The sequence below is a fragment of the Phalacrocorax carbo genome, chromosome 9 (assembly GCF_963921805.1).
Source record: "Phalacrocorax carbo chromosome 9, bPhaCar2.1, whole genome shotgun sequence".
Classification (NCBI taxonomy): Eukaryota; Metazoa; Chordata; class Aves; order Suliformes; family Phalacrocoracidae; genus Phalacrocorax; species Phalacrocorax carbo.
The window spans coordinates 31,132,300-31,146,405 of NC_087521.1; the positions used below are offsets into that span (position 1 = coordinate 31,132,300).

Genomic DNA, 14,106 nt, shown 5'->3' on the forward strand with positions numbered 1-14,106 from the left:
TTTCCCTGTAGAGAAGTGTCACAACAGGTGTAACAATCGCAATGTGAATGATTTTATTTATGTATTTATTATTTCCTTACCTGCACAAACTTGTTTTGTTGCAACCAAGACCTGCAAAACAACAAATATCAGTTTTTTGTAAATGACCCCCTTTCTAGGTATCATACAGAGAGCAGGGGTGGGGAGCTGATTTACAGAGAGGGGTGGATTTTCCATGCCAAATTATGAAAAATGTGCTCTCCCCTGAAAAAACAACAAACCAGTCCCAGCAGCTACCAGTGTTGGCGTAGGAGAGCACCACAAGTGAGGAGAATCTTTGAGGCACAGCTTCAAAGCTGTGAAGATCTAAGCAGGTTCCTTTTAAATGTTTGCCAAAGGACCCCCCATGCAGTAACCTGTAAGAAAAGTGGAATATTTAGATGAACTCAACCATGTGTCTTTACCATTTCCAACAGGAGACAAAGGGAGGCTTTGATTTCCAACAGAGGGGTAATGATGTTTTGTCTGTGCAGACTCTACAGTGCGTAGGCTCATGAATTCTGGCTTAGTGAGGTACTGCTGGGTAATGCTTCCAGCAGTTTTGCGGACTTGAACCAATGATTTATTCTATCCTTAATTTCTTGAACAAACATACTCTTTTTAAGCACAACTTTCCAGGACCCTATATTAAGAGGCACAGAACTAGAATTTCTCTTCCGGCTGTATATTTTCTACAATTGTCTCTGCCAAAGAGTCTTTTTTTTAAAAAAAAAAAAATTTCCAGAGGAGGTACTGTGTGCCAGTTGCTTCAGACAACCTGTTTTCACCATGGCATTCTTAGCTGTTTCCAACCTGGAAGGTGTCAGAGTTGAATCTCTTTTTTCCCAACCTCACAGAGCAGTGTGTCACATTTTCAATCAGCCTATGACTTCGCTGGAGGTTTGCATGGCCAGTTGGGTTGTATGCATAGTAACTGCATATGCAGTCTAGCTGTAGTTGCAGGCTTGCATAAATTTTGCTCATGCAGAAAGGCAGGGTTGAGGGGACAGTTATGACTTCTCTTTGCATTTATAGTCACGGCCATTTTCAGATGTCTGACAGCCTGACATCAGAGGGCAAGACAAAAGATACTCTGCATTCACATACCTGATGAGCTGAGTTCATGATAAACGAGGAACTGTTCTTCATAAGGATGAGGGATATTGCACTTAGAAGAAGTGACACTTCATCATGTTTTTCCTACTAAAGAAGTCCAGAAGAATGGCGAAAGCTAAAAAAAAAAAAAAGAGAAGGAAAAAGGTCAGGTGGCATTCATCCCTCTAGACCTTTTTGTAACCCACATACTCTTATACCCTGAGTGTTGATATAGAATCATAGAATTATTCAGGTTGTAAAAGACCTTCAAGATTGAGTCCAACGGTTAAACACTGCCAAGTCCACCCCTAAACCATGTCCCTAAGCACCACACCTACACCTCTTTTAAAGACCTCCAGAGATGGTGACTCAATCACTTCCCTGGGCAGCCTGTTCCAATGCTTGATAACCCCTTCAGTGAAGAAATATTTATCTGAATGGGTACAGAGGTAGAGAAAAACCTTTCAGTAGCTAGCAGATAATTACAACAATCAGTAAAGCAAGGAAAAATACCTACCCTTGCAAGGATCTTTATTTCTGACATCACATAGAGTGTTAATCTGCGGTGTTCTCTAAAACTGAAACCTTGTGTTCGTCTTTGCTACACAGTGTGTGACATTGTTTGATATGATCTTGTGTGTTGAGATGAAAAATCCCAAGACTTTGATGAAACAATGAACATCATATTTCTGATGAACTTCAGCATCTAATTTTTACACGGACGTCATACAAGCACCATGAGAAATGGAAGTACAATTTTTCTATTAGACACGTTTTCGGAAAGCATCATGTTTCTTTAAAAATGCCACTTCTCAAATAGGGGTGATAAACAACAGTGAGTATGAAACAAAGTGAATTTTCTGGAATGAGGTAGAAATTTGTAGAGGGAAGATGCTATGCACTGAGAGATGGAAGGCCTTTTTACTTTCACAGTGGGTTATTTCTTGCCGTTTGTAGGCTGCAGTTGTTTTTCAAAAAAAGCAATATGGAAATGTACAGCTGCATTCTGCTTTAAAGTACCTCCGAACAAAGATTATTAAAAATGACAGGCACATTTCTGTGTATTTGATAATGTCAAGAGCAAAAGTAAAGTGCTGCACATTGGTGTTCTAAGATAACAGATTTTCTGCAAAATCTGTAATGCCTAATGGAAGAATGTCACTTTGGGCTTGCTTGCAATGGTAATTGCATTGTGACTTAATAAGGCACCTTAAGCTTGCTTGACTTCAAGAACATCTTTCAATCCACTGCTATTCAAGACAGCACTAGCAAAGATGTGCATTTAAGTTTTTGCTTAAATATTTTCCTGAATTTAGGCTTCAGAAATTAACCGTTCTCCATCAGATAGTGTTCACTGCATCACACCTGTAATAAGCCTTGGAAAGGCTTGCTTAAAACATGTGATCTTCTTGAATATGGTATGTCATTCTTTGGTGTTGCACGACTCAGCTGGCTGAGCTTGACAGTAATGGTGGCATGTCTGGGAAGGGGAGAAAACCAGAGGAGAAGGTAACTCCAGGAGTGGGTTTTGAGGTAGTGCTTCCTATGTTACTGTGTCCTCCTCCTGCCCTAGAGACATGTCCTCAGCAATGAGGTAAACTTGGGACTTTCTATTGTTTACTAATCCAATTTTTCTCTCTTTGGAATCATTAGCGAGTGGCTTCTAGAGTTGACATGATGCACCCCAGTCATCTGCTGGGGCTGGCTGTAAAATTGAACTGTGAAATGTCCGTCTGAATCTTTCATGTGCACACCTTGGCCATTGACACAGGACCCGATTTGTGTTTTTATCTCCTTGCCAGGCTTCCAGGTTCCTTCTCCATTTCATTTCTTCTTTGGGACTGAGGCCATTCTCTACTCATAGTACATGCTACCTGAGCCCATCTTACATGAGATCCACATGATTCTTTCAAGGTTTACTGGCAGGCTGAAGCTACATTTGAAGATGCGTTTGGCTTAGTATAGAGTTAAAATGCACCAGCTGTTGTTAAATAACTCCATGTGTGGACATTATCTGTATGAATGACTTTGTAAATTAATGCAGGCGGTGTGAGCTGTACGAGTAAATTCAATAAATAACTCTGTACATGTATGTGTGTGAGAGTGTGCGCATAAATAGAAATTTTCAGTTTACACCTTTGCATTTGCAGTAATTTGTAACCATACACAAAAATCTTTGAAGTTATCCTTGAATAATGAATAGCATTTACTGGAGCATACGTATTTATTTTTGATTGCCTTTGTTTTTTTTCAGCTCTTCTTTATGCAACTATTTTTGGAAACGTCACCACCATTTTCCAGCAAATGTATGCCAACACCAACCGATACCATGAAATGCTGAACAACGTGAGGGATTTCCTAAAATTATATCAAGTCCCAAAAGGCCTTAGTGAAAGAGTCATGGATTATATTGTCTCAACCTGGTCCATGTCTAAAGGAATTGACACAGAGAAGGTATGAGTACATGAGGTAACAATTTAGATAGCAAGGGTTTGTGTCCATTGTGTACTTTCTTAGAAACAGGACTGTATAACAGCATATAACTTACTAACAAATTCTTAACTGCATGCTACTCCATTATTATATTTGTGTCTGGATCAAAACCTGGATGTTTTAAAAAAGGACTGTTTTGCTGCTTTGGAAATATGCCTTTATTTTTCATTATGGTAAACATTTCCTGCTTTCCAGTCATACTTTGCCTAAATACTAAATAATTTTAATGTACTTAACTATTGAAATCAATGGGAAATTGGTCTTCAAATTAGTCCAAGAACATAATTTGGTGTCTAACCTACGTCAGTATTATTCTGAGAAGTATTGGCATCTGTGAGTTGCAATGAAATGAGTTTGATTGGCTTGGACCTTTTGCTGATGCCCAAGACATCGACATATCCATCAGCATAATTAGTATAGGATTTAATGGCAGTAGATATTGATTTCCTTGAACTAAAATCTTTCGGCTAGAACTTAAGGTCTTTGGAAGGGAGATACAGAAAATGTGGCAATGCTGGCAGCCATGCGGGGCAGAAGTGCTACAGGACTTTAGCCCCCTGAAGGGACTGGACATCTAGGTTTCTTCAAAAGCTGATTAAAGGAGAAGGTTGTCTTTGGAGAGTGATTCATTGTGTGCCAGGGCAGACCAAGTGAATTGTCCTCAGGACCAATCTTTCTCCATAATATGTGCAGTGAATCTGTCTAGCCTTGGATATTTTAGAAAGCTGAAGTCAGGTGGAAGAGTTTCCACTTCTAATACCTTGAATGTAGGCAAGATATAACAGTTTTAGGTCAGTGGAGATTGGTGATGCTCCTGTGGCTTCTGTGGACCTGATATACATCAGCTGAAATTAGGCATTCAAGATCCAGTTTCCATGAAGATTTCCCTCCTAAGAACTTAAAAGGCAAGTGTTCGAGGGAGGGTAAGGAAGTGTCATGGCAGATTAATATCTTAAAATGTCTAGTGCTTGCAGAGCTTTGAAGTTCTTGCTTCAGTTGAATCTATTGTATGATATGAATGATGATGCAGCTTGTTCAGATATGCCAAGATGAAGTCGCTACACTGAAAAATTTAGTCTTACATCATGCTGATGCAACGGCAGTTATCTTATTAATCATCTGCTGTGAAATTCGGTTTAACATCACAGATACAACTATTTTATGTAACAAGGATTTTAATTTCTTTGATTCTTGTGCTTCATTATATCATGTTCTTTAATATGTTAACTTCTTATACACTAATACCCTAACTTCCCAATGCTGATTCATACAGTGTTAAAAGTGAGCTTTTATATCGTAAATACTGTAAATGCATTCAGTCCTATTGTGTAAACTCAAAACCATGTGAAAATTCAACTTTCATTTGCATTTATCTCCTTGCAGTTGAGCCAGAATCCTGTATTATTCCACTACAGTTTCATTAGATATTAATGATGCTTTGCAGTTAATTAGGAGATATGCTTTAATTACTTAAATTTCCTTCCATAGTTTCCGCATGTCCGGTTTTATAGATTATAAAAACACAGTTAGAGCCATAATCTTTGACTCATGGTAAGCAGTGTTCTCTGGTCTATAAAAAAGTAGTGGCTGCTTAGCTAGATAATTAATACGGCTGTAAAATCTGTGACCCAGGTTTTTAATAATTTTCCCTTGGTAAAGACTTGCCTAAACTTAGGCCTGGATCCAAAACCTATTTAAAACAGTGGAAGGATTTCAGGAACCTCTGCATCTGGACATCAGTAGTTGCATCTAACTGAACTTCCCAGAAAAGCCCATCTTACAGAAGAACAGAGACAAGATAAACGTAAGAACTTGAGCACTGGTTTGAATATTTTGGTGTTTTGTATCCCTTACAGCCTGCAAGTCTGCAAAAGCAACAGCACCAGCGGCCTGTAGTGCCCGCACTGAGCATCCCTGGGTCTGTGTAAGGATCAGGCAGTTTGCTTTCAGCTGCAGGACCTTAGCCAAAGTCAGGGTTTGTTTTAGCAAAAGGGTGGAAAGCTGTGTCATAGCCAGGCAGCCTTCCTACCTTTATTTCCACTCAGGAAGGTGTTATAATGTGCTTCACCAAAACAAATGAGGAAATGTTGTAAATCCCAGCTGCGAAATGGTAAAAACAGTGGTACAGTCCCAGGGACTAATCATGTAGAGTGGGTCGTTTCACTTGCATTAGTTCCTTCATTATCCCTTCAAGCCCTGTCATAAGACCCTCTGCATCTGTACTAACCCTAGGGCAGCAAGTGGATGGGAGTGCACTGTAGGGACCTCCAAGGTACACAGAGTTGAGTCATATTTATTATCATAAACACAGTGGGGCTAATGGGACTGCATTGCACCTGCAGCTGACCTGCTAAATCCAGGTAGCGTCCCAGCATAGGTTGGAATAGGGGATTACTGCCCCAGGTCTTGAATTCCTTCTCTGCACTGCTTTGTCTGACAGCCTGGACCTGACCTTAGGGGTTTCTTCCAGTCTAGTTTTCAAAGCTCCAATAATGAGATTCTGACCAGTCTGTTGTCTGGATATCTTTGCATCAATTGATTTCCCATTCTCCTTAATTTTGATGAACTTTTCAATAAGCTGCTTATTATTTTGCAAAACACGTGTGCTCATGACAAATGACAATTAGTGAGGAATTTCTCAACTTTTCAGTTTCCATCAGACAGTTTCCATCATCCAAGGATGTTTTCAACCTAACATACAATATTACATCCTAAACTGTTCCAAATATGCCTGCATTGTCACACTGGAATGTGTTTTGCAACATCATTTGCCACAAATTTATAACACATTTCATTCAGTCACTCAGCATGTTGAAATGGCTTTGTTTTGAAATCCAAATTCAAAGAACAAGAAGGTTAATGTACTAACATAGAATGAAATGTCTTATGATTGTTACAGTAGGTTCCTATGGTGATGAACAATCCTAGCAATTTGATGGAGTAAAAATAAACACATGTGCATGTGCTTATTTGATAACTAAAGATTTTAAATTCATATGCTTGAAATTAAAATATGAGTTAATAACTTGATTGGAGTTGCTATCACTACACATATTACTACCACTTAATATGTGTAGATTTGTTGCATCAGAGCTCAAATATCTATTTTTGAATGACATATTCAGTGTGTAGTCCCAAAAAGGATCTTGTCTAAAACTGGTTAGGATGAGATAGGAACTGAAGGCAAAGTGGAAGTTAGCATGGTGGAAATTTAATTAAGATCTAGTCCTTGCTACTTGTGAGAGCAAGCTGTCCTGAACAGAACTTTGTTTTAAAGCCCCAGTCTGTTGTCCTTGTATGTGGAAGAGGACTTCTCCCACACTGAAGTGACAGTGCCTTAAGCACGCAATTTTGGCTTCCCTGTTCTCCTTGGGAATAGCTCATCTTCAAATCCTGTCTTCAAACCGCAGCGCTTCAGCCTGTCTCTGAGTGTTCACAAATAAGGAATTAACAATGACACTAAAAGCATTAGCGTATTTATTATCATTACTTAAGGGGAAGCAAGTGGCCTCTGATCCATAATCTTAAATCACTTAAACATGAGAGCCCTCCTCTGACAGATGGGATGATATATGTAATACACGCACATGGTCTCTTATCTCTTGGTGTAGCAGTGGCTCAAACAAGACGGAAATATTTTTATGTTTAACTAAACAGATTTTGGGGTTATTCATTTAATAAGGAGCAGGGCTAAAACATGACAAAACTAAGAAGCCTTCATATAGTAAACAGTATCTCTCATCCAGCAGAACCTTTTTTTTTCTGAGAGATGTAAAAAACGAGGCAGTACATTGTCTGTGTATGACCATTTTTAAGCAGCTGAAAAAAGTCTTTACAGTAATAATTTGATTTCTGAAACACACACTGAATTCAAATCTCTTAGTTTTTATTGAAATCTCTAGGCAGCAAATGAAAAATTTATAGATATTAGCTCTTCTATAAGAAATAGGTCATTATACATGAAAGCAGAACAACCATTAACTAACATGCAGATGTCTCAAGGTCTCATCTAATGATAATGTTCAGAAATGTCAGTAAAACCCAAAGATTTTCTCTTCTTGACCTCTCTGCTGTTGTATGGCTTAGGATTTGCTCAGAAAGCAATTAAATAAATGTCTATCATGTTTTAACAGTTGATTCCTTCAGAAAAGCCATAGGTTGAAAAAGAAAAAGGCGTCTATTTAGTCTTAACCTAAGCGTCAATGGTGATTTGAATAATGAGAGCCAATTCCACATTGCAATGACTGAAATGGAAATCATGGGAAAATAGCACAATATTAAAACTACTCACTGCTGCTGGCCCACTGAGCTTTCATACAGGAGAGATGGGTTTATGGTAAACAGACACAGGTTGTAACTTTATTAAACATTAATCTACAGAAGGACAGTGCAGTTTAGTCGTGTTTGCTGTTAATAAGATCTTCAAGAGCTGTAGTAATAATTAACAATACCCCGAGACACGTAGGGGAATCAGGCTGCCATTCCTATGGTGTCCCATCACATAGAGGTGTCTGTAAGTGCTGGCTGGATTTCCTCGTGGATGACTGCAGTAGAAGGCTTCCAAGCTTCATGGCCAAAGAGAACTTCTACAAAATTAGGTGTGACAGCTACATACAATTCCCTGCTGAGGAGGGAAGGTAAAAATCGTTTGGACAAGTATTTTTGTTTCGTTGTAGAGGCGGGGTTGTTGGTCGTTCCTTGCAGATCGGGACGAGGTGAACAAGAAGTCTTCCCTCACCTCACAGAGCTGAGCTAGGACCAGGTACAGTTGCAATCCACGGTTCTTTGGAGAGCGGGATGCAGGAGAGACGGTCAGGGTCTCACTGTCCTTCACACGGGTCCACGAGCGGGGCCTGTGCACCAGTGGGGCTTTCTGTTTCACCTTTATGGATGGTATGGATTATTTACCTCCTGTATACACTGTGCAGAGCCAGGAAAGATTATCCACAATTATCTCTGCCGCTTGGATGTGTTCATCTTGGGATTGATACAGATTAAACTATGAACCTGTCATGCTTGAGGAAATGCCAGGGCTATACACCATGGCTATGGAGCATCTCATGAGCTTATTTTCTGGGGGAAGAAGTACTCGAGTAGATGGGTCGGGCATTTTCCTGAGCACTGTCACCAAGGGGATGGAGCTGACAGAGGGACTGTCAGTTCCAGAGACCACATCTAGGGGAAGGTCTTCTCCAGATCTGTTTTCTTAATGCTTTCACCCTTGAATGTCTTAACATAATGCTGCATGTTAGAAAATAAAACCATCTCAAGAAGAAACACAAAATTAAATAATCCATTGGTCGACTCCATTCTTCCAAGGGTGACCTTTGTGCCAGAGGTTGTTGGTCAAAAAAACTGTTGTGACTTGAGAGATTCTTTGATGTATGCCATATTCTTTCTGATGTTTATTTTTCTTTCTTTTCTCTAAAAAGTTTATTTTAATGATAGAATTCCCTGTAGTCTGCTATCCTTTGCCCCATTAGAAGGTCATGTGATGATTGTGCTTGGGATAGATATTAAAGCAAAACTGAAAACAGTAAAACCTTTAACTGTTCTGAGACTTCTACAACTCTTAGGCAAGCTGGGATCTGCTACTTTGGGTCACTGGTGAATTTCACCAGTGTGCCACAGTGCGTTGGACAAACCAGCAGGCCCTGTGCTGGTGAACCCCTTGATTCCTTAAAACATATGGTGATGCCTCTCATCTTCCCCTGTTTTTCAGACTTTTAGCCAGATTCTATCTGTGTTGACAATAGTGAACTTAAAGTAGTTGAGAGCCAGTTTCTAGGGATTTTTTAATGTCTCCTAACACTTGTTTTTCAGTTAACAAGTGGTTAATTTTGTTACTGTACCACTAAATCTAACCATTTGGATCACTGTTTCAGATCATGTATTATTAACAAGAAAACAAGCCAAATTCAACTTACTAGACTTGCTTTTCAGATCTCAGTTTCTGAGCATTCAAATCCAAGTGATCTTGGATTTTAGTGCAGTTAACACATAGCACACCATTGCTGCTGAAATTCAGTTCTTAGCACCAAGATATTCAGTAATGTATTAAAGATTACCCTAATGCATGCAGGGTTAATAACTGCTCAGTTCTGTACATCAACTTTAAGTTACTTACAAAATTACGTGATTATTACAGGAAAATGCTTTGTGATTTACCAATCAGCTGTTTTCTTAACATTGTCTCTTTGGCCTCTGTCCAGTGCCAAATATAACACTTTTAGCCAGGTCTGCAAAAGAATTCAACATTCAAATGAGACAAATCCTTCTAAAAATCTGAATAACTTGGTCAGGTGCCTAAAGGGTATTGTGGTTTTTTGGAAAGAACTGACCTTGATTATGACTGCTGAATATGTCTGAAAACCTAGAGTGACCTTTCTCTGCAAAATAAAGAGAGCTATTTGTGACCTATCACTGGTTAGAAGTTGGAAGAGTTTATTTTATTTATTTATTGTCAAAGCTGACATTTTTTTAGTTTCTCCAATATTTGTTATAGTTATTCATTGAGGAAGCAGTCCTTGTTATTCCACCGCTAAGACTGTCTAAGCTCTTTGCTCGAATATCAGTCAATATATCCCCTAGCTACAACCCCGAGAAAGTGAGAATCCTGTGTGCTGAAAGAGAATTGCAAATAGATATCATTCTTGGTTCGCTGGCCTCTGCCCTTTTTGTTAACAAGTCTTCACAGATTCTGTAATATTTGTTAAGCCATCTTGTAGTGTTTTCCAGCTGGGGAAACTTTTTTAAAAAATACTTAAAACTGTCCTAAAAGGTATTGTTTGGGCACACTCTTAATCTGTACAGTTTTTGTTTCAATTAATTTGCTTTTCTTTGAGCTCTTTATAATCTCTGCTCCCTGTAGAGTTCTTTGAGCTGTTCAAGGGGCTTATCTTAAACTGCCTAAGCATGCTGAGGAAATGGATGGGAGAGGAAAAAAATCAGATGGAACCTCCGTGGGAATTTTATTCCCCTCTTACAGATCTCGAGCTGAAAAGATAGGAAGACATTTTGTGCTAATTCCCTGTGAGCCTTCCAGAGCTAGATACTGCCTTTTCCAATCTCTAGCAGCAGCCACAAGCTTGTCACTCCCAGCCAGCATTTTGTGTATGCCATAGGATGCTCTAGAGATGACAGTGGTGTTGAATATCTGCATTGGGTGTCATTGTGTTGGGATTTGTATCAGCTGGGTGCCAGGTGATGATGGCAGAGCTCAGTAATTGTCTTCTACTGACTTTGAGGAGGCTTAATCTTCTGTGCAGAGAAGGGAAGTGATAAATGTTATTCTGTGCTTTACTTTCTCCTCTCTCAGCTTTGTAGTGGTTCAGGTCTTTGTGGATACATGTGTACTGTTCATGTGTGGCATGAAGCCTTGCTCCTTTTCTGGTAGAAACATACCTTATACAAGCAGTGAAGATTTTCCTCTGGGTAGAATTCAACATTCTCCTCTAATTTTGCATTGAAACGTAGCTGGTTCTGTTCTTTCATGCTGCTTGGATGCATATGGGAAAGCTGACTGCCAAGTCTGTGGCTACAGATTTATTACAGAGCAACTTCTGTAGCAGCAGACTTCTGGTCCCTGCAGACTGCCTGCTCCAAGTCATGTGCTCCAAAACCATCAGTTAGTAAAGCGTTGCAGTCAGCAAACTTAATATCCTGCCTTGCTTATAAACTACAGGTTTCACTGAGAAAGGTCTTGAAATCTCTAAGGAAATTTCCCCTTCAGAAATTTGTCTTGGGCGGTTTTGGTGCGCTGCGGAAAGAATACGCAGGCTAGGACAAACGTCCCAGCTGAACTTTGGTTCTACTAACATGAAGTGCTGGAGGCATTTCCCTAACAGTGAAACAGTAGGTTGAGTGTTACAGAATATCCTCTTCCTCAAACTGCATTTCTCTTCTACACCCACGGGTGTGCATTTGCACACCATACGGACTCAGGTGCAACCATGTTGCTACGAGCTTGTTTCTTTCTGGTTGCACGCTGCCTGCTGCTGACAACTCCCTAAGAGCATTTTGCAGTAAGAATGTCAGAGTCTTGTATTACCAATAAGGGATCATTTTCAGAAGAATATTTATCTGAATTTGAAGTGCTCATTTTCTCATTTTCTGCTCTTAGGATCTTAGGACTATTTATGATTAGCTTCCAAATGCTTCTCTGTGATCCTCTATCAATCACACTATGTGTCTTCTTAGGAAGCAGGAAAATTAGTATATACTGTAATCTGTGTCACCAGCAACCCCTTTCTACACTACCACTAATAGAGAAGCTGGTGGCATCTGTGAGACTCCTGAATTCATGATGTTGGTATTTGTATACATGTAAAGAAGTGCTGCAAAGTCAGGTTGGAGCTCATGAAGTCCTGTGCATGGAGCATACAGTAAACACATAGCTGAATATTGAGATTGTCTGTCTTTGCTCTTCCCCCCCCCATGTATATCTACATTTATCTTTATCAGTCAAATCTCCTTTTAATATGAAATATTTCTTTTAGTTTCATTCTCTGTTCTCAGGACTTGCAGCGTAGCAGACAAGAAAACTGAAATAAAGAATATTTGTTCTTGTTTAACTCTTGGATTATTACTCATTTACTGCTGTACTAGTTGATAAATGATATCTCCGTATATCTCCATACAGTAATTTGTCATTAGGAGAATCACTTCATCATGACATCAGAAAACTCTGGAATTATGCTTTCTAAGACTGGCTTTTTCTGTGCAATGGATTTTTTTCTGTCTTTTCATATTACAGTATGTGATGATAGATATGTTTGTTGTCTAAAAAGAGTAATGCTTTGAGTGCTCACTTTTAATACTCTGTATTTTACTCTGTATTTGTGAGGAAACAATATGCTGCTTTGCATCCTAGTGGCTTTTCCTCTTGAGGGACACAATTAATTTACACTCCAAAAAACAAAAGGTCCCAAAATATTGCCGAACCTTACAGTAACAACTGCTGCAATAGTTTAACCTTGTTTTCCTGCAGTTTGGATTCTTAAAAGATGCATTTTGGAAATCAGTCATGCATAAATACACACATTTTTCTTAAGATCAGTGTTTGAGAATTTGCAGCTCATGGCCTTGTTAAGTCAAATGCACTTACATTACTGAAAGTATTAAAGGGAGTTTAAAAAAATCTAACCATGATTTAGGCCCAAGAGTAGATAAAAATGGTAGAAATCATCAATCATGATACAAAAGGAAGCAGAATTTTTCTTTAAATTACTACTGAGAAGAAGAAAGATGGCATGTTTCTGTTTTATTATAACAAAGATGAGCTTTCTGTTTGATCCAGAAGTAGGCTGAGGTGAAGCAATCACTCTGAAAAGTAATTTTTGTTTTTTACTGGAAAAACTAGGGTGTGCCCATATTTCTAATGGTAAATGGAATGACTGAGGTAAGTATAAGTTTGTAAAATTGACATTTGTCCCTAGTAAAATTATGGAAATGTGATACGGGGTATGGTCAACAGTGACTCAGACAAGACATTATTACTAATGCTAATGATGGTTTATGGAGACTATGTCTTGTCAAACGTGTTTGTTATTAATTTTTATGATACAACAGACTTATGCAGGATATTTCAATGTGTTCTGTACATTTTGTTACAGAAGAGTAGCATCAAGCCAAATTGACTTATTCTGTGTTAAATCAAATAAAAGCTAATTATCTGGTAGATCTGGGAAGGTGGTTGTAAGTGAGAAAGCCTCAAGCTGTGGGGAAGTTTCCGAAGAGATACTGCGCTTCATAGTGTTAGGCACAAGAAGCATCATCTCTCTTGTTTATTCAAGATGAGATCAAGAGATGATCTGGTCATATTCTATAAACACCTACATGTGGAAGAGGTTTCCTATGATTGAATGTCTTTTATCTGAGCAAAATTATGAGATCCACTGGCTGTTGGAAGAAAATTTAAAAAAAAAATTGGTTGAGAAACAGCACATGTTTTAAAAGAGTAGCTGTCCATTGGAACAACTGCCTTATATCATTTGAAAACATTAAATCAAGGCCTTCTAGGCTATAATTTTACCAGGTGTTCTGGGATTGGTATTGGAGTGCAAGAGGTTAGTGCGGATGGTTCCAGTAGCCCCTTCTAGCCTCAGACTGTCATAGTACTGAGGATAGGAGAATAACTTCTACTTCGCCTTTTTGCTTTCGTTATATCTTTGAGTGCAAAGGAACTTTGATCTACTGAAATAAGAAAGGGACTAAATGTTATTATTAAACTAGAAATTGTTCACTCTTTTCCCAGTCTATGCTTTACGACCTTTGCTAATACTTTACAATAATATGTTTTATACCTCTTCTGCATTAAACAGAAATGGAAAATCGTGGCTTTACTTCAATATTAACATGACCATTAGCCTCCAAGCTTAGTCATGGTTATCAGAGTCTCCCTCTGTTTGCTAATATTCAGTGATAGTCAACACATTGACCCAATGTCCCTGTCTTTCACACTGTCTGCAGAGCAAGCTGCCAGTTTAATTCCATACAATA

The 14,106-nt window shown here is 38.8% G+C and overlaps 1 protein-coding gene and 1 long non-coding RNA gene across 3 annotated transcripts in view; one reads left to right on the plus strand and one right to left on the minus strand.

The window, feature by feature from the left end:
• The window catches only part of KCNH5 (potassium voltage-gated channel subfamily H member 5), a 172,499-nt gene that overhangs the window by 106,054 nt on the left and 52,339 nt on the right, over window positions 1-14,106 (plus strand). For both annotated transcript variants that reach the window (XM_064460968.1, XM_064460966.1), the window contains one exon: window positions 3,368-3,567. In XM_064460968.1, the coding sequence (XP_064317038.1) occupies window positions 3,368-3,567 (200 nt within the window). The remainder of the gene's footprint in view (window positions 1-3,367; window positions 3,568-14,106) is intronic.
• On the minus strand, window positions 37-1,612 carry LOC135314943 (uncharacterized). The gene is made up of 3 exons (XR_010374362.1): window positions 1,332-1,612; window positions 1,126-1,249; window positions 37-395 (listed from the first exon to the last, which is right to left on the minus strand). It is a non-coding gene; the product is annotated as an uncharacterized LOC135314943 (long non-coding RNA).